A 25699-nucleotide genomic window follows, 5' to 3' on the forward strand; every position below is an offset into this window, starting at 1 on the left:
AATAAAAACAAATATTGCATCACGATTTTCACCCCTCTGCTACCTCTCTCAAACCCAGGGAGCTCAAATCTCATTGGTTGATATCAATTAGTCGCTTCAAGTACATACGATCTCGACTTCCCACTCCAAGCGGGTTTTCACATTCACGATGCGATGGAACGGTCGAAAATCGGCGCGGTGCGATGGATTTCAGCTCGGCTGGATATCCAGCGAGCCGCGCCACGCCATCCAAATGGATGAGGCGTTCGGCATTCACGACCGGATTTTGGAGTGGTGCCGCGCCATTCGGATGAATGGAGCGCCCGTGAATGGCGGCCCTTACGCTGGACGAGCTCGACCAGTAGCAACCGATTAATTGTCACGTGACAGCTAATGACGTCAGCTAATGCTAAAGCATTTGAGATGACGTAATTTTTTTAACCGTTGAGCTACCGGCAATTCACCGAACGCAACCATTACCATAAGTTGCGTTCGACGTGATTATTAGCTGTCACGTGATTAACTAACCGGGCGCTACCGGTCGAGCCGAGGCCTTCGGTCGAGCTCGTCGAACGTAAGCATTGAGAAAAGACAATATTTTACAAAAACTAAACTACTACTACTTTTCGAGTTGTGACGTTTCGCGCGGTTCTTTGGTTTCCAAGCATTTTTGCTTTTTGTTTGTTTACTTTCATTAGTAACTCTCCATGTGTCAAAACGAATAATAACTATAAGTTTTAAGAATGTCACGATATTTATCTACTCTTCCTTTACCTCAGGGTGTTCGCTATAAACTTGCTAAAAGTGGGTTTAAGAGTGTCGACGATTTAAATGGTTTTAAACCGCTAGAACTTTCAAAAGGTATTTCTGTCTTTCTCAGTGTTGTGATTTTATTACCCCTACCAAAAAATTTACTGTGTTTACTCTTCAATACAAGTCTATTTTTTTAGAATACCAAGAACTTGTTTAAAGTGAATTTTATTTCTTTAGCATGTTTTTCCTTAGCTTGGAGTCCAGGGCTATTCTGCAAAAATTTCAAAACAACCATTAACTTTACTGACACAGAAAATGTGCGAAGCAACATTTGACTTGTTCATGTGCAGTTGACACGAAGATAATAATTTCAAACCCCATGTGTTTAAAATTTCGTCTAAAAATCGAAATGTTTCTGCTGTTGCCTTGTGTAGTTCTTATTTTTAAAATGAAAGAAAACCATTTTCATTTATAAGTTTTTTCATTCATAAAAATGCAAATTCTCAGTTTTCGGTTTTTTATTTACTATTTCAACAGTAATTCGAGCGGAAAAAAATACTTTAGCTGATTATTTGAAAATCCTGTTCAGATTCAAGCATTCCACTTGATCAAATTTCAAAGTACGCTATTCAAATGAGAGATTTTAGTGAAAAAAAAAAAAAAAACTTATGGCTATTAAAAGAAAATATGATAACTTTTACTGTATACCTAATGTATGTTTTTATTCTAGCAAAACAGTGTATGCAAAAAAAACAAAAAAAAAAAAAAAAACTAATTAAAATATGATAAAAAAAAAATTGGATTTTTTCCCAAGTTGTATTTTTTTTGACCTTTTTTTTTTTTGCTTCATGAATACTGACCAGTTTTAAAATCAAATCAAGGATACCGTGCTAAAAGTTGTCTCTGCCAATTCACCTACACGAAATCCTCCCCTCCCCTCCCCCCACGCACTGGTTTTTCAGTTAAGACATATTTAGGAATTTCAAGTCAGTGAAATGATGAACACTAGAGGAAAATGGCGAAAGAAAACTTTGCTGAAAAAGCAGGGGTTGACATAACAACAGGGATTTGGCATTTTTTAACAGCAGTTCTTTCTTTTAAATGCGACTTTTATGCAAAATAAATCTCGAATTTGATCAAGTTGAAAGTTTAATATTATTTAGCAAGTTGTTATGCCACAAAAATATTTACAAAGCACCTTTAGGAATTAATAAAATTATAGTTTTTCCATGATAAACATATTTTCATCTTGGCTATTCTTACACTTCATATTGCGAAAATGTTGCACTTCAGCATTGATTTTATTGGAAGGGTGATTATCAAAAGTCAAGGTACCCATTATAAAATATTTCATTTGTTATCTCCTTGAATGACTTATGTCTGATGGGTGATTTTCATTTCTTAAGCAGGGGTCGATCCAGCTCCAAATTGGGGCCGCTTCGCGGCCCCTTCACAAAATTCCGCATGGCAAAAGCGGCCCCATTCACAAAATTCCGCGCCGCAGAAGCGGCCCCATTCACAAAATTCCCCATCGCAAAAGCGGCCCCATTCACAATATTCCGCGTCGTAAAAGCAGCCCCTTCACAAAAATTTATAAAAAGGCAACCTTTTCACAATATTTTTTAACCGCAAATGTGTACGCATCTACGCGGGAGCCTCTTCCACCTTCCCCCATCTTATCTTTTTGCTTGCTGCGTGAGGTGTTTTTGCTTGAGAGCGTCAGAAGGGGGACGGGAGAGGGAAACTTGTGATTGGTAGCTTGTTTTCAGGAAAATCTTAAATTTTACTTTGATTATGCAATATATATTTAGTATTAATTTGTGTTGAGTTTCAAAATCCAATTCTAAAATAACTTTACTTAAAATAAACATATTTACATGCTGTTTTTATATTTTTATTTGTTTTGAAGATCTTAATTTCCTTACATCGGCCATGGTAAACGAATTTTTCGCATTTTTGATGTTTACTGTACCTTGTTAAGAGGCAAACAAAGAAAATTTCTTATATATTTATTAACATTATTAAATTGCAAAGTTTTAAACGAAATACCTACTCTGTAAGAACGTCAAAAGTCAAAAAATTAAACGCTGAATGCTGGTGCAGTATTATTTTGGGTTTTAATTACTTTTAAGTTTTTCAAACACATACATGGAATCTTTAATGAGTATTTCACTTCTGTGTTAAGAAATATGTGATATCTTTGAGTCTGTTCATATTGTATTTATTAGGAGTTATCATTACGTTCAACAGCATGTGCAATTTTCATTGCTCTTAAAGTATTTGAGAGGGGCAAACAGGAAATCTGTTGTGAGACTTTCACCTTAAGAAAGTGTGCCTTGCATATGTATATTTGTAAAAAGCAATAAATGTAATGTATGTGTCAAATTACGAATAAAATGTTAAGGGTCTTACTTCCCCCCCCCTCCCCCAGCGCATTTTCTCTTGACTGCTTTCATGCATTCTTCAAGAACTTGCAATCACCCCTGAAACCTGTCTAGGGCTTTTCTATAACGATACGACAGCTAAAAATGCTTTAATATAATCTTTTCCAAGAAAAAAATCACGAGAAGGTCTTTTTTACAAAAACAAAGAAAATTCACAAAAATATTTTGCTTTTTCACAAAAATAACGAAATTTCACAAAAATATTTTGCCTTTTCACAAAATGGGGACCCAAAAAATAAAACCTGGATCGACCCCTGTTAAGTATATTCTAAAGATATTTTAGTTTCGAATTTTAATATTTGTAACAGCTATTTTAAACTTTGAAATTGGTACAAAATTTAAATCTGTGATGCACATCATGGTTCACATAGAGTATATTTTTCTACAGAAAACGAATATTTAAAAAGAAAGGGGGGGGGGGGAAGCATTGGAATGTAGGTATTGTGAATTTTTAAATACAGTCAAACCCTGATTTAATGAACCCCTATTTAACGAATTTAGTGATTTTTCTTTTCCCGTGACTAAAATGAAGGCAAAAACCCCTATTTATCGAATAATAAACCCCAAAATAAACATAACTTTATCTAACTTGTTTTTTTTTTTCAATGCTTATTTTATTTTTACAGTCGATTTACATGATAGCATAGATAAATGGATTAATCAATAAATAATTAATAGGTTGAAATTGTGAGAAGATGAAATTCTTAACTTAAACAGAGTATTGATCCATCCTGTCAAAATTACATCATTCTCAAAAGAGGGTAATTAAGCCAATGAGCATGGAGTTAAGAGAAATTTTTACTTGCGTTAACCTCATTTGCATCAATGAACAGCTAAAAGCAAAGGTGCAGTCAAAAACAACGTAGAAAACTGTTCCACGAAAAACAAGTGAACAGAAGCATTAAAAATGGCAGAAAATAGCAGGAAGGGGATAAGCAATGTAACATTTTAAAATTTGCAGTAAAAATGAAGTGAAAATTTTCTTAATAATTAGCATTTAGTAACCTTATTTAATCATAGATAATTTTTTTTTCCAAGTCAAGTAAATTGATGCATTGGTTCTCCTCACCAAGCAGCAGATATGTATTCAGTATGGGGAATGAAAGTCAACTGTTAATCAGTGAAGTAAAAATACCAAAAAAGGGTTATGTGTCTAATTATTAATTTTCCAACTAACTCTATAACCATAAAATATTTACCTTAGTGTATAGTATGATATTGCTAAATGTTGATTCGAATGTGAAAAAAAGGTAAACATTTCAGCCTTTTGACAACTTTTAATTTTTATATACAAATACAATATTTAATCAAAACAAACATATGCCATATAACACCATGTTTTTTTTCATCCCTTTTACACATCAGTATTACAACCCAAATTCAAAAAAATAGAATGTCAGAACTGTTTAAATAAAACTTATCAGTGAGTCGGGTGAAATGAATGTATGCAAATTAAAATGAGTAAAATAATTCCAACAAAATTAAATGCATTATTTTACTCATGTAAGGGTCTTTAACACATTTGAAAATTATGTGGATTTTTTTATACTGGTAAAAAAATTAGAATAGTCATTTTATTTAATGTGAATTTAAAAAGTAGCTAAAATATTTGCATATTTGTAAACTGTGCAGGTTGTGACAAATGTAAAATTTGGTGCCCACAAAATTTTAAGCTGTTCTTTTGCTGAAAATTGGTTGCCAATGTGATAAAATTAGAAGCAAGGAAGTTGCTTATTGTATCATTGTTTAAAATTGTCTAAAATAATAGTTTTAAAAATGCCTCTTACATCCATATAAGTGTTGGAAAGAATCTAGTTATCGTGTCCAAGCCAACTGCACTTGGTTGATTACGTAAACTGCAGTTGCAATTGCGTGTCCTCATAGTAAAACCAAAGATAAACATGAAGCAAAGACGTACGCTCTCCTGGAGCAAAGAGAAACTCATCTGGGGTATCATCATGCAACAAGACTGAGAAACGGTCTTAACTTGTCATATCATTTATCTAAATACAGTAGGACCTTGTTTATCTGAGCTAAGTGGGACCACAGGATGTTGTGGGTCTCGGTTAGTGAATACTTTGTACAAAAGCATGTCACTCTCAAAATTTTAAAATGTATTAAATAAAATACAATAGAATATTTTTAAAGGATAAAAATGAACATGTAAAAATAATGTTTTACAGTTAAAAAACTAAAATAAGAAAATAACTTATAGTAAGTTTTAAAAGTCGATTGATTTTTTTTACAATGCTAATTTAAATATTAACAGATGCCTTTGAAAAGCACAAAATTTCCAGAAAATAAATTTAGTTTAAAATTGAAAACTCATCATTTTATTAAATGTACATCTTTGTTGTTAAATCTGTTACCATTCTTTGCAAAAGTCCTGAATTTCTGGCAATAGCTTCCTGATCAAGCAATTTTTTAAGCAAAAAAAGACTATTGGTGTCGTTAGTATCTGTCATCTGCTCTAAGTATGAGTCTGTCTTATGTTTCTTAGAAGTTAGGGAACTGATGTGATATACCACACCCTTGGCGACTTTTTCCTGTTGGCGCCAAGAAAGCGTCGCCAAGAAAACGATGTATGACGGCATATGTCATACATCGTTCTTAGCGATGCTTTTTTAGCACCAACAGGAAAAAATCAGATAAAAAACATGATCAAAGCACTTCAGAACACAATATATATAAAAACAACATAAAAGCACAACAAAAACATCACGAATATATATGCTTCAAAAATGTACAGGGCCGGGGTTTTTTGTAAACATGTTAAAATACAATGAAATAAATTATTGTATTAATTACAAGTCGAAATTGATGCATTAATTGTTTTTTCATCATTTCTCCGGGATACGAGCCCTCGGTCTCATAGTACTTTCGTAATGAGACCTCGGCTCGCAGGCCCTGCCTCGGTCTCATTACGAAAGTACTATGAGACCTCTGGCTCGCCAGGACCTCGCTCCGCTCGGTCCGTTATCCCTCCGACTGTTAATATACACTACAGTCGGAGTATGGTCACAATTATGTATATTTATGTATATTATGCAAATTCATGTGTATGTACACCCAAGGGTGGCTCCTTCCGTTCAGTGTACAATAATGACACAGTTTTAAGTATGAAATATGCATCATTATTGTGCAGATTTATTAATAAAATTCAGCATTTTTAAGAGTACAACCGAAAGAACTTTCAATTGTTAACATAAAATTCAGTACCTAAAGGAGGCACGTTAATGTCTAAATAATTCGTGGCATCGATAAGAATTAACTTTTAGAACAAAATAACCAAACTATTTTTGTAAAATTAATTAACATACAGTAAAAATAAAGTTAAAAGCTACAAGAACCCCTCAAGGAGTTGTAAAAAACAAAGAATTTCCGAAGTGAGAATTTTTATGTGAATTCTAAAATAAAGAACTTACCTTTTTATGGTATAAATCCTCACACTCAGTCCAAAACAAAACATCATCTGACAATGGCGCGTTACAGATACACACCACGTTGGAGTTAACTTTTAATTAACCTTCAAGTTTGAAGAAACTGGCATTTTCTAATGTTTTTACTTCAAAACACAACTACTGAATCTAAACTAACACAAAATAAGCATTCCTGTAAGGTATATTGCACAAAACAACACGTATCTCTCCTGCGTAAAACCAAGAACCCAAGTAAACAAGTTCGAACAAGTTTGCCTTCGCGTTGCCAACCACAGGTTAGTTTCACCAGGGATGCCATGCTTAAAAATTTATCGCCTCATTGGCGAGAAAAATATTTCAATTTTGTGCAAAAAATTGGATGTCGCCAAATGGGGGGGGGGTATATCACATCTGTACCAAAGTTAGTTTTTGAGGCAGAACAGCAGGCAGAGAAATAAAACACGTCGTCCTTTTAGAGCTTACGTATTTACGCAAAAGAAAAAAAGAAAGACTTCATTATCAGCTCAGTTAACAGAAACATCAATTAATTGAAGCTCAGATAATCGAGGTTCTACTGTATATATATACATGGGAATGTTTACATATATACATCCACAGTGCACTTTGAACAGAGGCAGCAATTTGGCGCTTGAAAAGGGGGGGGGGTGATAAAAAATTAACATTTAAAAGCAATAAAACTTTTAGTGGCAGTAAAAAAATGAAAAAAAAAAGAGAGAAAAGGACAAAAGGTTGGTTTTGACTTAACTTACATTTTTCTTAAGATTTTGATGAATTATGTACACAATAACTTTCCTTGAAGAAACACTTAGACACGAATTACACTTACATTATTTATCCCAAAGTATTTTGAGATGTGTACTAACACTTGGTAATAATTTCATTAATCAAGTATGGCTTGTTTAAGTAAAACAATTGATTTACTAATACCTATACAATAAATACATAAACTAAAAGTGAGTGCTTGTGCTAAATGATGTTTCGTAAACAGATATACAATAACATAATTACTGAAAAGTAATTATGTTCTGAAAATTTTGACGGAAGTCAAGTTTTTTTTATAATTTTTAGTTTTTGTTCCTATATTGGAAAATAAAATTAAAAAAAAAACCATGAAAAATGGGAAGGCGGTTGTCCCCCCCCCCCAAATTGCCGTCACTGGTTTTAAAGACAGTAAGGCCTCCTACACACAAGGTCAATAGTTAAATCCCCATTTCTGAAAATTTACTGTCAACTAGTTGACTGGCATTTTTCGTTGTCTTCATACAAGGTAACTTAGCTGAATCAACCTTTCTGCTCAAAAGAAAAAAGTACATAAAAAAAGTAATTTCCTGCCTCGCATCACTGGACTAAGATTAATTTTTATGCAAGTAGCTGCTCTACAATGTTATTAAATTTGTGCCGAGTAGACTCAACCAGCTTACTCATAGTGAAAGTTCAGCTAATCGGGATGAGAATGGTAGAGGCACATGAGCCTGATGAGTTGAGTGTTGTGAGAAGGATGCCAGTCGATTCCCTCATTTTTCTGCCTAGATACACTTCCTAATAACCCCCCATTCAAAAGTTGATTCAACTAAGTTACCACATGTGTAGGAGGCTGTAGCCTATTGTTTAAAGGAAATGTTTTCTGTCAAGAACTTTGTTTGTAGATAAAGATTGTTTGCGTTAAATTTAAAAGATCATTTTCAAAATGGTTTTTTTTTTTAATGCTTTCTATTGTGCGATGCATTTTGGCAACAAAACACAAAGTCTTTATTTTCCCCACCAAACCCTTGCAATACCTCTTCCAGATATTGACAAATATATATCTCCAGATATATAAAAGTTCAGCTACTTTGAAAATAGTTTTGAAACAGAAGACAATGCAGGGAATTAAAGACCTGTAAGTCTGACTTCAATGGTTTGTAAGATTTTTAAAACTTTGATCAAAAGTCAAGATTATGAGTTTCTTAGAGACTAATAGCCCGTTGACTAGTTTGCAGCAGGGCTTCAGGAAAGGTAAATCGCAAACCAAATATTGTTATCATTACTAGATTTTTATTTTATTGAAGCAAAGTTTCTGTTTTTCAGTATCTATTTTTGAGTCTGCCTCCAAATTTGTAATACAGTGACAAATCTTGATTTTTCATTTTGTAAATTCGAACAAACCATGAGGCCACACAGATCAGCTTCACGGGCTATTATAGGTTGGCACCACTGTACTACAGAATAAGTTTTGTGTCAAAAAAACTTATGTAGAATGATTAAAAAAACTGTTGCATACAGCACAAAGAGATGCAAATAACCTACTATTGGAGTTACCCATATGCTTTGTATTTATTAAATTAGCTTTTTATTTCCTTGATTAATCAATCAATGTGCAATACCTTATGTAATTTTGCGGCCTTTTCGAATGACCTCACTGAAAGATGTAACTCTGGAAATTTGCCAGGCTTTAGTAGCATTTTTTTGTTTTCAAGGGCATCTAAAAAATGACAAGTGTGCAAAGTATAAAATATAAGAAACAAAAGCAAGATCACAAAAGTATAATAAAAAATAAGTAGTATGAAACAAAAATGATTTTGTTTGTTTGAACGTCTGCTTAAAAATAGCACCCATTACCCAACTAAAATTTTATAAATGTAGTTAAGGAATGCTCTAAGACAGATTACTATTTAATACAATAAGTTTAAAAAAAGAGGGGGGGGGATAGCACATGCGACATTATTTATTTATTTCAGTTAATCTTCGAGATTTTATCACAAATGGAAACAGGCTTTTCAAGATAGAGAAGCATTAGGTAATATTCTTATGAATCTATCTCTGATTAAGAGCTTACAAATGAATATGTAAAATGCTTGCTGTCAACTTCATTTCTTTTTTAATCTTTCGGCACTAAAAATATATTATTGAGTTAACTAAACTGTAACTAAATTTGAAAAATGAGAGGGCATATGCTGAAATATTTGAAGGAACACAATGTGTAACGTGGATTAACGTGTAAAAACACTTTCTGAAAATACACCTAATATAGCAGGATGAAATGCATATTCACCAAGAAACTATAATAAATTTCTAACACACAATGAAAAATAAGTAATAAGAATTAACTTCGAATAATAAAATATTTTGTGTGTTTTTCATGTTAATATATTTTTTTTAATCACTAAAATAAAACATAAAATATGATGCTCAATAAAGCTCAGAATGTATATGCTGTTTTTCAAATGAAACCAGAAGACACACAATAGTTAAATTTAACATTACAAATTATGTCCAATCAAAAATTTTTAGCCAAAATTTGAAGTGGGTTTTAATAAAAATAGTGTGTACTAAAAGGAGAGGAACATGAAAAGGAAATTTAAAAATTGAGTTTATAAAACTTGTAAAAGGGAATTTAAAACCACAAAAATCTCTAGCTTATATAGCAAATGTTTTTTTTTTAATTAATCATTTTCACTATTGTGCTTTCCGACTGAAAATTACATTTTATCATTCTAATACTATGTATCTAAATTATTAATGCAATAGAAAAAAAATAGCTGTTCAAATTAAATAGAACAAATTAAATGCACTTACCAGTTTTCTTGGTAAGGAAGTTACTTTGAAATGTCGACCACATACTTTCGCATACTTGCTTGGAGTTTTCGAACACATTACATAACTACATACACTGTTACATAATTTTATACATGAAATTTTAAAAATTTCCCTAGTAGTAAATGAACCTCTTTAAGGAAAAAAAAACTTCCTGTTTTTTTTCTTGACTATTCCTATCCTCTAGTATAGGCAAACTGAAAATTGTACCTGGCCAGTGAAAATACTTAAAACCTTAGTTGGAAAAACTGCATTGAATGATGTAATCTGTTATGAGTCAAAAAATCAATTTAATTTTTTTTTCTTTTCTTTTTATTTCAGAAGCAGAAATTTACAGTTGAAGAAGCTTTGAATGTTTTGGACATTGCTTTTTCTGCATCATCTACGTCTAAACCAATATCTCAATTATTGAGCTGCAGTGCTTTAGACATACTAACTGAAGAAAGAACATTGTCTCCTATCACAACGTCTTGTACTTCGTTGGATAAAATCTTAGGAGGTGGTATTCCATTGAAAAAAGTGACTGAACTTTGCGGTTGTCCAGGAGCCGGAAAAACCCAATTGTGGTATACCTTTAGTTTTGACAATCTTAGAACTTGGATGATACTTATGTTAACCAAATGAAGTTATTCCGAATTGACTCTATTATATATTTCGGTCATTCTCTGAAAAAGCAGAAATTTTGCAGCTGACTCTTTAAAAAATAGAATTTCTCCTAATATGTTAACTACTTAAGATTAAGTTAGATCAATCCTAAAGTAATTATGCTATTACAGTGGTTCAGATCAAGTGAGCAAATATTTTAAGTTTTTAAACTTACTTTGTTAGTGCCACATCCATGGATAAACTGTCCTCTGATGTGATGACCACAAATGTGATTAAAACAACTGTTTTTTGCATTTAAGATCATGTGCTTTGGAAGTTTTGACTTGAAAGTTGAAACACAAATAGTTTATATTAAATATTATCAATTCATTGAATTAGTGTATTATCATACTTAGTTATTTTAAATCTGTATGAACCACAGATGTGATGAGTTGATCTTTTATAAATCAAGGACAAAAACTTTAAATAAAGTCACAGAAATCTCAAAGCAAGCTTCTGTTTCTGTCTCGCTAAACAAAATGGTTTCTTGAGAGTTGATCCTTCAACCAATACAGTTTGATGAATTTATTGGCACTTTCTTTTCTGTCCACAGATGTGACTATTTCTCTGGTTATAAGTTGCAATTAAATAAATGTGAAAATTAAGTTTAACTTTAAACTTAGAAGTGTGTACTATATGTGTACTTGATCGAAAATATAGCTTAAACAGCTAATTTCTTATTTGGTGCATGAAATATAAAATATGGAGACAAAAAAACATATACAGTCCATGGATGTGATAAATCACATTCTGTGGCCAAAATGTAAACAATAAATAAATTATTTTTTATAGTAATTTTCTTTATAGTAAAAAAACCAGAAACTAAAATTCCTGATTTTTCTGAAAATGACCCATTTAAGACCAGGTTTGGCCTACCTAATGTACTTGAAATGACATGATATCACCAAAAGTATTGAGCAACTTTCCAAAATTTACGTTTTACTTGAGAAGTAAGGGACCAATTGTTTTGAACTTTTGTCACATTAAAGGTATGCTTCAGCTGTCGTTTTCCAATAAAAATCAAATAACTCATACATTTAGGGGATCAGTAACAAATTGAGGAAAACAAAAACATTTTTTGATCATCCTTCATCGTAAATAGTGGGGGGAATAAGCTGTAAATTTCAGAAACTAGTGCTTACTCTGTACAGTTATTTTATCCATTTTTGAGAAAGTATCACTTATATTCATGAAAGTATAAGCATTTGTTTCAAAACTGAATTTTTTAAAAGGTTTTTGACTTGTACACGCAAAGTTTTCCATCAAACCTTAACAAATCCCCAGAAAACTTGACAGCATACAGGAAAAGTATAATACTAAAATTTGAAGTTAAAATACATTGAAAATTTGATGAAATACAAACATTCCAAGCAGTAAAAATTTTTACTGCGCATACGCAAATAATAGTAATTCACAACTTTCATTATTACAAACCCAAGTAGATCCCGCAATGCCTAATAAAATTCCAGTTCAATATCTTAAGAATTTAGAAAGGTATCAGCAATCTAATGAGCTGAATTGGAATAACTCTTGTATAGGCCACAAATTGTAAGGGAAATTGTAAAAAAAAAACTTTTTCAATAATTTTTTCAAAAAAAGTGGGGTTTCTCTGTTTAGTGGGTTCAGCTATAAGTGAGCCATGATAAACGTGGTATTTCTGTGCTTGTATATTGGTTTTCTTTTTTACCCCACAGTTTGCAGCTGTGTGCCAATGTTCAGCTTCCTAAATCTGCTGGGGGAGTAGAGGGCGAAGCATTTTTTATTGACACAGAGGGTAGTTTTGTCATCCAGAGGTTCGTTCAAATTGCCAATTCAGCTATAATGAAATGTAAAAGTCAAAGTAAGAATTATTAATTTGTTTGTATTATTTTCAAATATATTAGTACTAATTTATTTTAAGGGAACACAAATTGCAAAGCTTAAAAATGTATGCTATTTTTTATATATAGTATACTCTCAATATCACGAAGTCGAACGGACTGGACTGTAAAAAAAACTTCGAGATATCTAGTTTTTGAGATAACAAGGTCATAATAATTATAAAATAATGTTCTACAAATGATAGTTCAAAATAAGTGGAAACATATAATGGGAGTTGAAAAAATGTCTTAATACAATAACAAAAATTTTAATTTAAAATGAGCCAAAAATAATGAAAAAAATAAAAAAAGAACGCTCTAGTGAGTAGCAAAATGTAGTGATTTACCGTGACTAAACTTATCAAAGATTTGGATTACCAAGTTGCAGAACAGTTTCAAACGAGTTTCGAGCGTCCTAGAAGAAAAGAAGTTGGACAAAATATTGCGCCATTCAATGTGTCTCTAAAGAGATTTTCTGTTCATCTCCCCCTTTATGCGGAGGTGAAAATAAAGTCAAAAGGTCCAATGAAATGGCGTGAGAAGGGGGAGAAAAGTCTTTAGGTAGGTTTTTTGGGCTTCTCAGGACTTGCATTTGGGACACCCCAAATCAAGTATGGGGGTCTAGAATGAAAGTGACAATAGATAAGCTTCTCCAAATCGTTCCTAACCCCTGAGAGAAATAATGAAGGGTGTGAGAAAATTTTGGAAACATTCCTTGAGTTGCTTCGAGACAATAAACTGCGGTTATATTTGACTTCGTAAAATATTCAACAAAGTTTTGATTAAAAACTCTTTGACATAAGAATGAAAATAACATGAGATAAATATACACAAAAGCAAGGGGAAAATATTTTTTTTGTCATATCAAGGTTTTTGAGATACCAAGAGTATACTGTATTTGAATCATATATTCCAAAATACTTGCAAGTTGAATCCTTATAAGACCATGTGATGTAGTAATATAATTGCACCATTAAAATGGCTAGAAAAAAGTGTCCTTAATTATTGAAAATAAATTTTTAAGAAACGGAAATTTTCGTTAACAACACAAGAATATAATTAAAGCAAAAACAAATGTACATAAAGCACAAATGCTTAAGAAAATACATCATATTGCTATTTCAAGGCTACAAGGGAGCCTTTTCATCTGTGCAAAAAACTTATCACACAACAAGAAAGTTATGACAGAACTGAACGCCACCATGTGGATACCGGTTGTTTTCAAAATGTGATTGTTACTTCACATCAATTTTTTAAATAAGTCCAGAAACTATGAATTAGGTACTTTTTAGATTGGTTCTGTTGCAGCATACATTATTGAGTTTTATTGTAAAAAAAAGTGTTTTTTTTTTTTTTTTCCAAACCATCTCTTTCATTTTTGTAATTTTATTTCTTTGATTTTTTTCAGTTTATACTAATTTGATTTTCAGGTGCAAATATTGGAACTTTAAGTGTAGAAAATTTTTTGAAAAATGTATATTATTACCCTTGCAAGTCATATCCTGAAGTTATAGCTAGGGTTAATCTTCTTCAGGAATTTCTTGAAAGCCACAAAAAAGTAAGCTCCTTTGTACTTCATTTCAAAATTTACCCAAAGTATGTATAAATAAAATTATTAATTGCTTCAAAATCAAGTGTACATATATTTATACCTTTAAATGAAAATTTTGAAAAAAATCTTTATTTATTCAATTTTGCTTTCACAATTCTTTTTGTGTATCAATGTTTATATCTATCTTTAGTAATTCAAAAAGAAATGTATTCTTGCCTCAAAACAACAGTAAGACATCTAAGCCTCAGAATTACGGTCAGATATTCTATTGTTGCAACAGGCTGACATTTTCAAAGAAAAACTAAATATTTTGTAACACTTAACCCGTCCGGGACGGCAGTTCGCAGAAGATAGCGCTCCCTCAGGACGGCGACTGTTACACACGGACTGTGCGCACAGGCCGGGGCAATTTCTCCCGCTAAGCCTAATACGAAATTTCGCAAAGTACGCATATATAATAATGGATAAAATGTATACTTTAAGCAGAAATGAAACCATTTTTTAATATATGATAAAATATATCAAAATTTCAATCATAACAAATTGGAAGAAAATAATTGATATTTAACAATGAAAATGCAAAATATATTGTTTATTACAATAACTAAACGTACCAAAATTAAACAATATATCTTCTACAAAACAGGAAAAATATTTGCGCTTAATATTATGAAATACTTGAAGAATATTGTGACAATTGATATTTTAAAGCCGCATGCAAAATTTCAAAGCACAGATAAATGCACATTGAGCATTTTACACTAATACATAGCGTTACGTCTTTTATTCTGCTTTGAGCAAATTACACATCTCTGTCTAAGTTCTTTGCCTTCTTTTTCAGTGTATGATTTTCGAAAGTAACTACTGTATGAAGAACTCCAACAAAAATAATTTATAGTTGTTTCAATGTGACCCAAAAGATCCATAGATGGATCAGTCATAAATTAAGATATTTCCTCCTCAGAAAGATAACGTGTTCACCATGGCTACTAAATGAACAAAAAAGTAAAACCCCTTGCTAAAATATCTCCCCTCCAATCCCATTATAAATGGAACCGAAACTAGAAAGACCCACTTCAAAATGAGCATACGTTTCCCTTCTCACTTGGGAGCACATGTTTATATTTTCTATCATGAAATCCAATAAATTACAGACATTTGACAGACCCCATTCTGACGTCAGACAGCGAAATACTAATGCAGGAGAGCAATCATTTGAACAGAACATGGATAAGTAATGGAACATGGATAAGTAACGCCATCTAATAGTAAACATTTCATTCCAAATCTTCTGAAGAGTTTTGATTCTATGAAGCCAAAGCTGTAGCCAACGGGAGAAGGGTCCCCTCCCCCTGAAATTTCCAAAGTTTTACAAGCTGGAAAATAGAACTTCCAAAATTTTCTTTTTTCAAACTTCAACTCTGGAAAATTCGAGTTGTCCCTGCCCCCCCCCCCCCCCCCCCAAATATCACCAAAAATCGTCTAAACTCGTTTTCAGGGCTTCAATTTCAAAAAATATTTTGGGGGAAAGCCCCTGAAAACTAGTGAAGAGTGGCCTCCAAACCACTCTTACCATTAACATTACCGAAGATCTTCTAAAACTTGTTTTGTAAAAGCTAACTTCAAGAATTTTTCAGGGGGGGGAATGTTTTTCCACACCCGTCAGTTTCAGGGGATAAATTTCGAGCTTCAGTTGGAAAAGATTGCCGATATGCTTAACGTTACCAAAGATATTCTGCAATGGTGTTTTGAAAATTTGAATTTCAAAAAATTCTTGGGTATTAGCCCCGAATCTCTCTTCTCCCTAACATTTCTAAAGATCCTCTAAAACTGCCTTTTTGCAAACATAATTTGGAAAATTTTCCGGGGAGTGCCCCCTGAACCCCCCTCTTCATAGCATAACAGGTGATATTCGAGAATTATACTTTAAAAGATTAAATCTCATAAAAGAACCAAGGGAATGCCCACTCCTTTTACATTACCTAAAATTGTCTGAAATGCATTTTTAAAACTACAAATTAATAAAATTTCTGGGGTTGGGCCTTTGAATCTTTCCTTCCCATCACCAAAAATTTTCGGAAACTGGATTTTTAGAGTTACAATTTAAAAAAAAATTGTTGGTGAGCTCCCGGTCCTTCTATTAACATAATTAGGGGATATAACAATTGCAGTTTTACGATTGCAATTTCAAAAAATGGGCTGGGAAGTACCCTCAAACAACTTCTTCCCAGGACCAAAGATCGTCAAAAATGCATTTTTAAAACCACAAATCCTTAAACTTACTGGGGGAGAAGCATATTTAAGACACATGTTATGGGGAAAAAACAAAGCCTTTGATGTCATACACCTCCTCACTTTTTTGATCTCAGAATGGCCATGTATGTTAAAAACAGCTGATCCAAAAGGTTTTAACCCCTTTGACAAGACCATAATATCACTAAAAGTAACTTATAATTGCATTTTCAGAATTTTGATTTCGAGAATTTATTTCAGGACAGCTACCAATTACATGATCCTTATGCCGTCGTACCAAACATAATCAAAAATCATATTTCTTTTACTTCGATTGCAAACAATTTTCTCTAGGTTACCTCTTTCCCTTGCCTAAGGTTGTCGAAAAGAACTTTAGAATGTGTTTCATGCAAGGAAAGCTTCTAAATTTTCATTTCCTTCCCATGAACTCACCCAAAGAAAATTTGTAACGGCGTTTTTAAAGTCTTACTGTCAAAAATTTGAGAATCCCCCAAACCTTCTCTTCTTCCCCAGTGTCATCAAGCATAGGCCTAACAACTTCAAAAAATTTCCGAATTAGAGCTACCCACCTCCTCCCCCAAGATGTCAACATGTATTCCAAAATTGCATTTTTAAAACTTCAATAACAAAGTTTTCTGGGGACAGTCCCAAATGCATTTTTAAGGCTTCAAAAATTTCCAGGGGAACGTGAGCTAAACCAAATCCTTTCCATGGTCTTACCAACAATATTTTACAGGCAAAGATGTCCCACATCGGTAGAAACGTATGTTGCTTGACTTTCGACCCAAAACGGAAGAATGATTTGACAAAAAAGCCTACATCTAGAAACAGGTTGGCAAGACTAGTTTGGGAAAAAGCGTGCTTGAATAATAGGAAAGGAACTAAATTGCCAATGCTGATGGTGCTGCATTTGCAATGCGAATCTAGTACTCAGTAGGGGGTGAAGGGGTGGAGATGTTTTCTCTATTCTCTCCCCACTGCGAAAGTGCAGAAAGGGAGGTAATTAAGCCTCATTTGTCCAATGGTTCATTGCTAAAGGTTAGTAAAAAAGACATTGTAGAATCGTCAAGCTTAAGTTATATGTTAGCGGCATGAGATTTAAAAGAAATGGGGCGAAATCAGAATGTCGCAAAAGTATGAAACAAGTAAAAATTTTGAATCCTTAAAATAAATTAATTTTGCAGTAAAAAAGAAACCATGCATTGTTTTTCACTTCGAGATTTTTTTTCTTTTATCCTTTTTTTAAATCACAATTTGCTTAACACCAGGACTTGTCATCAGTCGGTGGACCCTGGTATCAAATATTACAAATAAGCTGCTCGTGAATCCCCCCCCATCCATCCCCCCTTCACTTATTAATTTTGGGACGACATTTTGACCTTTAAAATATCCCCCCCCCCATCTAATTCCAAAATGAGAGTACTAGTGGGTTGGTAAGATAACTATATTTCAAAAGTACTAAATAAACAATCAGCAAACTTCAACATATTAAATAATTAGCATATTAATTTGCATCAGAATTGAACATTTGAAATCTAAATATTTTATTTTAGTTACTGGATAAACCAAAGCATACTTTTTCATTGTTTCAAATATATTATGTTTCTCTACAGTGGATTTTTGCATTCACAATGTTCTAGACTTTTGATAAACGCTAAACACGTCTGTTATTTGTAATACCCTTCTGTTGTTGTAAAGCAATTATTAGAGGGTCTTCGAAAAATAAATTCATCATTTATTGAATTACCTTCTCAAATCAATTTGGCCAGCCTAAAAAATTGAGATGGATGGACATTCCCCCTGTTCAATTCTACGTTCCACATTAATTTTTATAACATTTCATGAGAAAATATAAAACATACACTTGAGTAAAGTCTTGTTTCCTTAAGCACGTGAATCAATTGAATCACTGATATAGTAGAAGTACGCAATTTGCAATTATTCAAGTGTATACGCATTTGCTTATAATCTGAGCTCCTGTTATACAACCCCCCTTGAGATTAAGGGTGCACCCCACCCCCTAAATCCAAGGGCAGGGGGTGCAGGGATGCCAAGACCCCCTGCCCCCCCCCCCAAAAAAAAACTAAAAGAGAATAATACCCCTCAAAATTTTAATGCCGACGTCTGAGCCATGATCCTCTCCTCTAGGTGGGCATCCCTGTGTTATATTGCTATTTAGCCCATTTTATAATGTGAAGGAAACAATTCCTTTGTGATTAAAAACAAAGGCAAACTAATACAGCATTTAATAGCACAAATGTGCAGGAACAGTGCAGACAGAAATTCAACTTACAAGGAACACCTTTATCAATGCTAAAATTTGAGCTCATGGTTGAATATGAATCTCATGGATGAGGTACACATGATCCGACTAAAGATTCGACTCTGGCCGTTCCAAAGGGTTTTGCTCCAATTTATCGGATATCTATTCATCCATCAGCTCAAATTTTTGCATTGATAAAGGTGTTCCTTGTAACGTAGAAACACATGTCTGCAGTGTTCCTGCAGAATTGTGCTTTTTAAGGTTGTATTATTTTGCATTCAATTTTATAATGTTTCTTGAGAACAAAAAAAAGCATTTTTAAATGTGCATTGCTGATAATGCCCAGCAATATGGCAGCAGAACAAATTTAATTGACAAATATTAATTGGCTACTCAGATAACAAAGCAGTTTCTTCCAAAATACACACGAATATACTTTAAATTGTCTCTTTTTATATTTCATTTCATTTAGTGTTTTTTTTTATTTACCAGACACATTTTTTTTTGTTTGTTTGTTTACAAAATAAGTCATTTTTTGTTCTGCGCACTTGGTTTGTAATGATAAAACAATACTTTCAGCCCCGCTTAATTGGGTAATGGATAAACGAATACCCCACTTATACGAATAAAATCTCCTGGAACCGAATTTTCCCCCGTAGGTGCAATGTTAGAGATCCCACTTAATCGATTAATTTCCCCGGTTAATCGAATTATAGTGATCAGTTTTCGCATATATTTCTGCCGAGAAAATTTTTGAATTCATTAAAAATAAATTAATTAAGAGTAATTATTGACGTAAAAATTTAAAATAATATTTTTCGGCTAACAGCATGGGGGGGAAAACATTCATAATCCATTAAAGCATATCCACTATTCTATCTAGTTTCTTTTATCATTGGCATTACCTACAGACAGTTGATAATTAAATTTAAAAACACGAATTATAAACATTGCAGAAGATTAGAAATTGATAAATATTAATTGCGTAAAACACGGTAATTGAAGTTAGAAAAGTGTTCTCAAAATACCTTGAGCAAGGAATTCACTATTATGGACTGTCTCCAAAAAAATATGAACTGAAAAAGGTGTTGAAACAAAGATTCACTACCCCAAGTTGTAAGTTACATATAATTTTCATACGTACTTGTATTATATGTACTTAATTATTATACTAATTTGTTGATTACTTAGCTTATTTAAAACACTTTTTAATCAAAAACATTTTTGAAATTGCGTCTAAAATCAGATACCAAACTCCAGTTTTGAAATACATGTCATTTTGACATGTATTTCAAAATATTAAAAATACTCCTGGTTCTGCTTTTCAATTACAAACGGTTTCATTTGGGTGCTCCTGACCCTAAGAGCTGAAAAGTGATTGGTGGTACATTTTACTATTTCATGTCCAACTTGAGGGCCAATCAAAGGTCTACATGTTATTGGTATCTTTGGCAACTGCGACATTTACAGCACCACACATCGTTTTCTGAATCAACAAAACTTGTACATTATTGAATGTTGATTAACTGATATTATAGTAGTAAATTAAAATTATGTGAGAAAACATTTGCTCACATTTTTATAAAGTAACTTTAACTCTTGGTAATTCAGTAAAATTAATGTCCAAAAGAAGAATTAAAACAACCAATAGTATCGCCTGCTCACTCCTCCCTCCAGTATTCTTCCTAATTTTTTTCTTTTCCTGTTTTGCCCCCCCCCCCTTATTTCTATATGTCTACCAGTGCGCAATATGCTTCAAAAATAATAGCAACAGGTGACTTTTTGTCGAAAATTTATGACCCCCCCCCCCCCCGAAACAAAATTCTGGCTACGGAATTGTATAAAATGGCTGATTCATTTAAGCAGCTAATTTAATAAAGCTGGCTTTTTAAAGCTGTTCTGGTTTTGACAATTTGATTCATTAAAACGGCTGATTCACTTACCCGGCATCCACTGTATTTCATTAAATTTGGCTTAAAAATAACAATAAACTACTGAAAAATAGCTTCATAATCATGTATGTTTTGTGTGGAATAAACAAAATGCTTATTGTTTTGCTTTGGAAATGTCAGTCAGTTTTACAAAAAATTGCCCATTTAGTTTTTCTTTTGTTATGCTTGAGAACTCCAACATGAAAAATATTCAAAATTATTTTTGAAGACAGAATAAAATTACTTACATTAGGAATAAGCTGTATTTTTATTTCTACAAACTCATACTGAAGTATGTAGCATTTAAATGGATCGTTGTATTATTTTTAAAAATGTTGAGTGAATCATAAATTTACATTAACTCTTGTGATATTTAAAAATGTGAAAACTTCAAGTTGTGTTTTTTCTTTCTAATTATAGATTTCTTTAATAATAATTGACAGCATTACATTCCATTTTCGTTATGGATTTGATGGAAATTATTCATTACGTTCAAGACTTCTGAATGGAATAATGCAAACCTTGGTTAAAGTTGCTAATGATTTTAAAATAGCTGTAAGTTTTTTTCAATGTTATTGTTTCTAAAACACATACAGTCAGACCTCATAATAGCATATTTCATAGGCATCTAAATGCTGCAGTTTCAAGTTAATTAGTCATCATCAATCTAGAAAAGCTGTAAACAAACTGGAAGTAGAACACCTCTCATTTAAGCTGAGTTTAGGTTTTTAGACCCTTGCTGGTGTGCTAAACTTATTTTAGCTGCCTACCAGTGTGAAGGTTATCCACATCCTTCCTTCTTGTTTATGATTGCTCATAAGCCTGAAACTGCAGCATCACTAGCTTAGACATTACTTTAGTCATTAAGTAATGGTCTCTCTCTGTCTGTTTAAAATAGTTCATGTTCAAATTTTGAGTTATTTGCAGATTCTATAACATTAATTTGGCGGTTTGATATTAACTATGTTTCTTCCTTATGCGTAGATGATATTCTCTTGAAGAATTATTTACAAGTTTACTTGAAAATGTAATAAATTGAGGGAAATTCCCAAACATAGTAACTTTAAATGTTCATACAAATGAACCTGTTTGTATTCAATATTTTATTGTTGTGTATAATCCTTTATTTCATGAATTCAAAAATGTTGGATAACAATTTTGCCAGCATTTGATTTGAATAGGAGAGAAAAAGAGAGTTAGTGAACTACATTATATGCTATTATGACTTGACTATGACCTCACTATCCATTTTTGTAAAAAGTCCGGGATACCGGAAGAAATTCGACAAAATGGACGAAATGAAAAATCAACTGATTGTCCATACATAAATTTATTGTTATGGTGTAATAAATTTAGTATATAATTCTCATACATTATCTATTATGAATTCATCATTTAATTAAAATAGAATGATTGTTAACTTTAAAATTTAATAAATCCAAAAAGAAAACAAAAATCACATTAGTGCAACCAATTTTAGATCATAATTTACTTAAAAGTAATAAAATTTAACAATGTGAATAAGCTACTGGGTGTGATTACACTATTATATATTACAATAGTAGAAATTAAACTCAATTGAAAAGACAAATGAAATGCTTGGGGACACACATACAAAACGAAGATTTATAGACTAAAAACATTTTACTGTTATGTTTTTCAAGTTTTTATTGATGTCACCCCATAGTAAAATATTTATGTACTTTGCATGTTTTTATGGATGTGTTAATGTAATACAAATTACTACTTTAGTAGGGTTGTGGGCACTCAGAACAGTGTACGGGAAGAGGCTATAAGGAGCAAAGGGGTAGTTAGCTTTAAAATGGCCATTATTCTTCATTGGGGACTAATAAATTGACTCGGTACAGCCTGGCTGGGTACAGAGCCTGTTGGTGATCATCACCTTTGTATTTGTATTACACGAACAGATTTCACTTCATAGCAACTTAGTTTTTTTTTTTTTTTTTTTTTTTTTTTTTTTTTTTTTAATATGATTTTTAATGTTTTGAGACTCCAACCTTTAAAAACTTTTTATTTCCACTTTTTAATTTTAAAAATACATTTATTATGGGCAATAAACCTCCACATCACAGATAAATATCTTAAAATGTACCGCTGATGTGTTTGTTTTTATAAATGCTATTACATACATTATAACTTATTAACACTCATTTGACTTTTACACATTTACATAAACTTCAACTGATCTTAGTTTTTCATTTTCAATTTAAAATATTTTTCAATCAATTGTTTATATACATATCTATGTATGCTATTTTATATTAAAATATTACTTAAATAGGAACAATCTATATAATTATTTATTATTTCCAAACTTCAAATTTTTAACTAAAAACTTTTAGTTTACCAAAAAAGTGGACGAAATGACATTTTTTTTTGTCCTGGGACACCTGGGACGGTTTTTTCAGGTTTTTTTCAGGGTGGACAAAATAGGCCAACCCTGATCCATATGCTAATAAATTTGTTCTAAAAATGTCCGAAATTGAAATAACTTGAGATTGAACAATACGCTATAGATTGAGAGCAATAAGCTTCACAACTTAAATAAGTTAATAAATAGTTCCTTTTTTAATGGCTTTTCTTCATTCTGCCAGCAAAACATTGTCATTTTCATTTCAGTTACTTTATTTTCTTGTTTCTGAAGTTAGCAATTTCTTATTTGCAGGTTGTTCTGACCAACCAAATGACAACCCGAATTGATGGCAGTAATAGTTCTCATTTAATACCTGCTCTAGGAGAAAGCTGGGGACATGCTTGTACCCATCGATTAATTTTTTCTTGGAATGAAAAACAACGAAAAGCTCATCTTTTGAAGTCCCCTTCTATGCCAGAAGCGAATACTTTCTATCATATTAGTGTAAAGAAATCTACTTTTTTAATACTTAATATTTTTAACACTTAAATTTTCTTTTTGTTGATAAATTTTTAACTATTTTTTTCCTAAATTGCTGTGGTTGCACAAGTACAAAAGTTAATGTGCTCTGTTTCTATCATGCAAATTTTTAAACCCGCAGATTGTCACCGATATTTCTGTTTAATAGCTAAACTCTTGTGCAATTTCATCATTATCTTTCACTTGAAACAATGTAATCTCATTTTTTATTTTTCATGAAAAGTTAGCAAATGACTAGAAATGGTGAATCCAAGTAAACTAATCTTGTACAGAAAAAATGATTTATGTTATTTCTTTAATTTTATAATATCCTTCTGAAATTTGCAGATCGTTTCAACAAACATGGTATGTCTGTAGAAGTAAAAAATAACTGAAAATTTTGACTAGTGCCTTGTTTTAAAGTAATTTTAAGCCTTCATTTAATAATGTGATTAAATCTTATCAGGGAAGAACTGGTAACCCTATCAGCTGATAGACAAGTTCCACTTATAAATCGAATGTTAACTTTGTCTAGTTGGTGTGAGAACAGTATATTTTAGAGTAGTTTGTCGAACTCTGGCTTCTAATATGTATATACCAGTTAATTTTTTTTGAATAGAAAGCATGACAAGGGGTTATTACTTTAAGCTATGCAATTCTCAGGTTAGCCTGGAAATTAGGAAAAATTCTTACTTTGGTAGGTTTGTGGGCTCTTGGAACAGCTTACTGGAAGAGGCTGTAATGAGCAAGGGGGTTGATATCATTACGAGGGCCATTGATCTTCATTGGGGAGTTAGCAATTGACTAGGACCATCCTAGCTGGGCCCAGTGCCTGTTGCTGGTTGTCACGTTTGTTTTTGTATACATGGGTACTGAATGTGCCTGAATACCAAAACTAGATTCAAAAGAAATTTTTCCAAAATAATAATAATAATTGATATTTTGACAACTCAAGGGAATCCAAAAACATGTTAAGTTAAGCTGGTGTCAGCTTACAGAGGTTCCTTAATTTCAATTCTTTGAGAATTTTCTGTATTGCTTATTTTGGCCATTCTCAAAAGGTGAGGTAAATACAGATCTAAGTTTTAAAGCCTTCACAGCAAATAAATTGTATTTTAATTCACTGAAATATTTATTGAAAAAAATTTTTTTTTCTATACAGAGACAGGAATTTGATGAATGAATGAAATGAAAGAAAGGGGGACTCAATCGAACTGAGCACTACGACCAGAAGCCTGTTGTACTATACAGGAATTGAATAAATTATTTAACACAAATTCTAGGTAAAATGGATGCTTTTGGACATTCACAATGTTGGGCCAATGTGCCTTCAAAAAGTATTTTTAAAAAATCCAACTCTTTCAATCAAAATTATGGAGAGTGTTGATTATCCTTCAATTAAGGGTAGGTTATCTTCACCTGAATAATTATTTGATAATATTTTCAACAAATAACAGAAGTTAATGACCAGAGCGACAATACGATATCCAATCCCAGAAATAACAATAAGACATCCTACTGTTGCTTTGAGGCAACGATATATGATGTATAATCTTTATACTTGTTTACCTATATTCAAATTTATATTTTAATTGTTCAAAAGTTTTTTAATACATTTTTATAAAGTATCTTTGAAACAAAGGGTACACTAAGGCAACATTTGTTAAATATTAATTTCAGATGTCAAAACTGTGCAATGATTTTCACTCCAATCAGTTTCTACATGTTTATTATTACCCAAATACAATATTAACAATCATTGTTTCATAATTTTTTTTCCTCTCTCCTTAGAAAAATGGGTTTTGTGATGCAGAGTAATGGAGTATATTTGAGAAGAAAAGTCATTTTAGGAGATATTTAAGTATGTGACTTCGGAAGAAAAAGTGAGTTATAATGTATATATTTGTAAAAAAAAAAAAACTTTTGAAAATTTTTAATAAAATCTAACACTTGTTAAATTTGATTTTTTTTAAAGTGATTGAAAGGTAAAACTTGGTGCGACTCCTCTCCCCCCCCCCCCCATTTGCGCATTTATAGTGCAAAAAAGACCAAGATTTTGATCTTTTGTCTTGTGTTTTCTATTGAAGTTGTTTTGTGATTGAGTAATGCAATAT

The 25699-nt window shown here is 32.1% G+C and overlaps 1 protein-coding gene across 1 annotated transcript; it reads left to right on the forward strand.

The window, feature by feature from the left end:
* The first annotated feature begins 630 nt into the window (after positions 1-630).
* On the forward strand, positions 631-25479 carry LOC129222743 (DNA repair protein RAD51 homolog 3-like). Its single transcript, XM_054857274.1, has 8 exons — positions 631-840; positions 3059-3063; positions 10517-10755; positions 12529-12674; positions 14124-14251; positions 21113-21247; positions 23379-23570; positions 25377-25479. The coding sequence occupies exons 1-8, from the start codon at positions 723-725 to the stop codon at positions 25401-25403; spliced, it is 990 nt and encodes a 329-aa protein (XP_054713249.1). The 5' UTR covers positions 631-722; the 3' UTR covers positions 25404-25479.
* The last annotated feature ends 220 nt before the right edge of the window (positions 25480-25699 follow it).

This window comes from Uloborus diversus, chromosome 5 (assembly GCF_026930045.1).
Source record: "Uloborus diversus isolate 005 chromosome 5, Udiv.v.3.1, whole genome shotgun sequence".
In the NCBI taxonomy this organism is placed as follows: Eukaryota; Metazoa; Arthropoda; class Arachnida; order Araneae; family Uloboridae; genus Uloborus; species Uloborus diversus.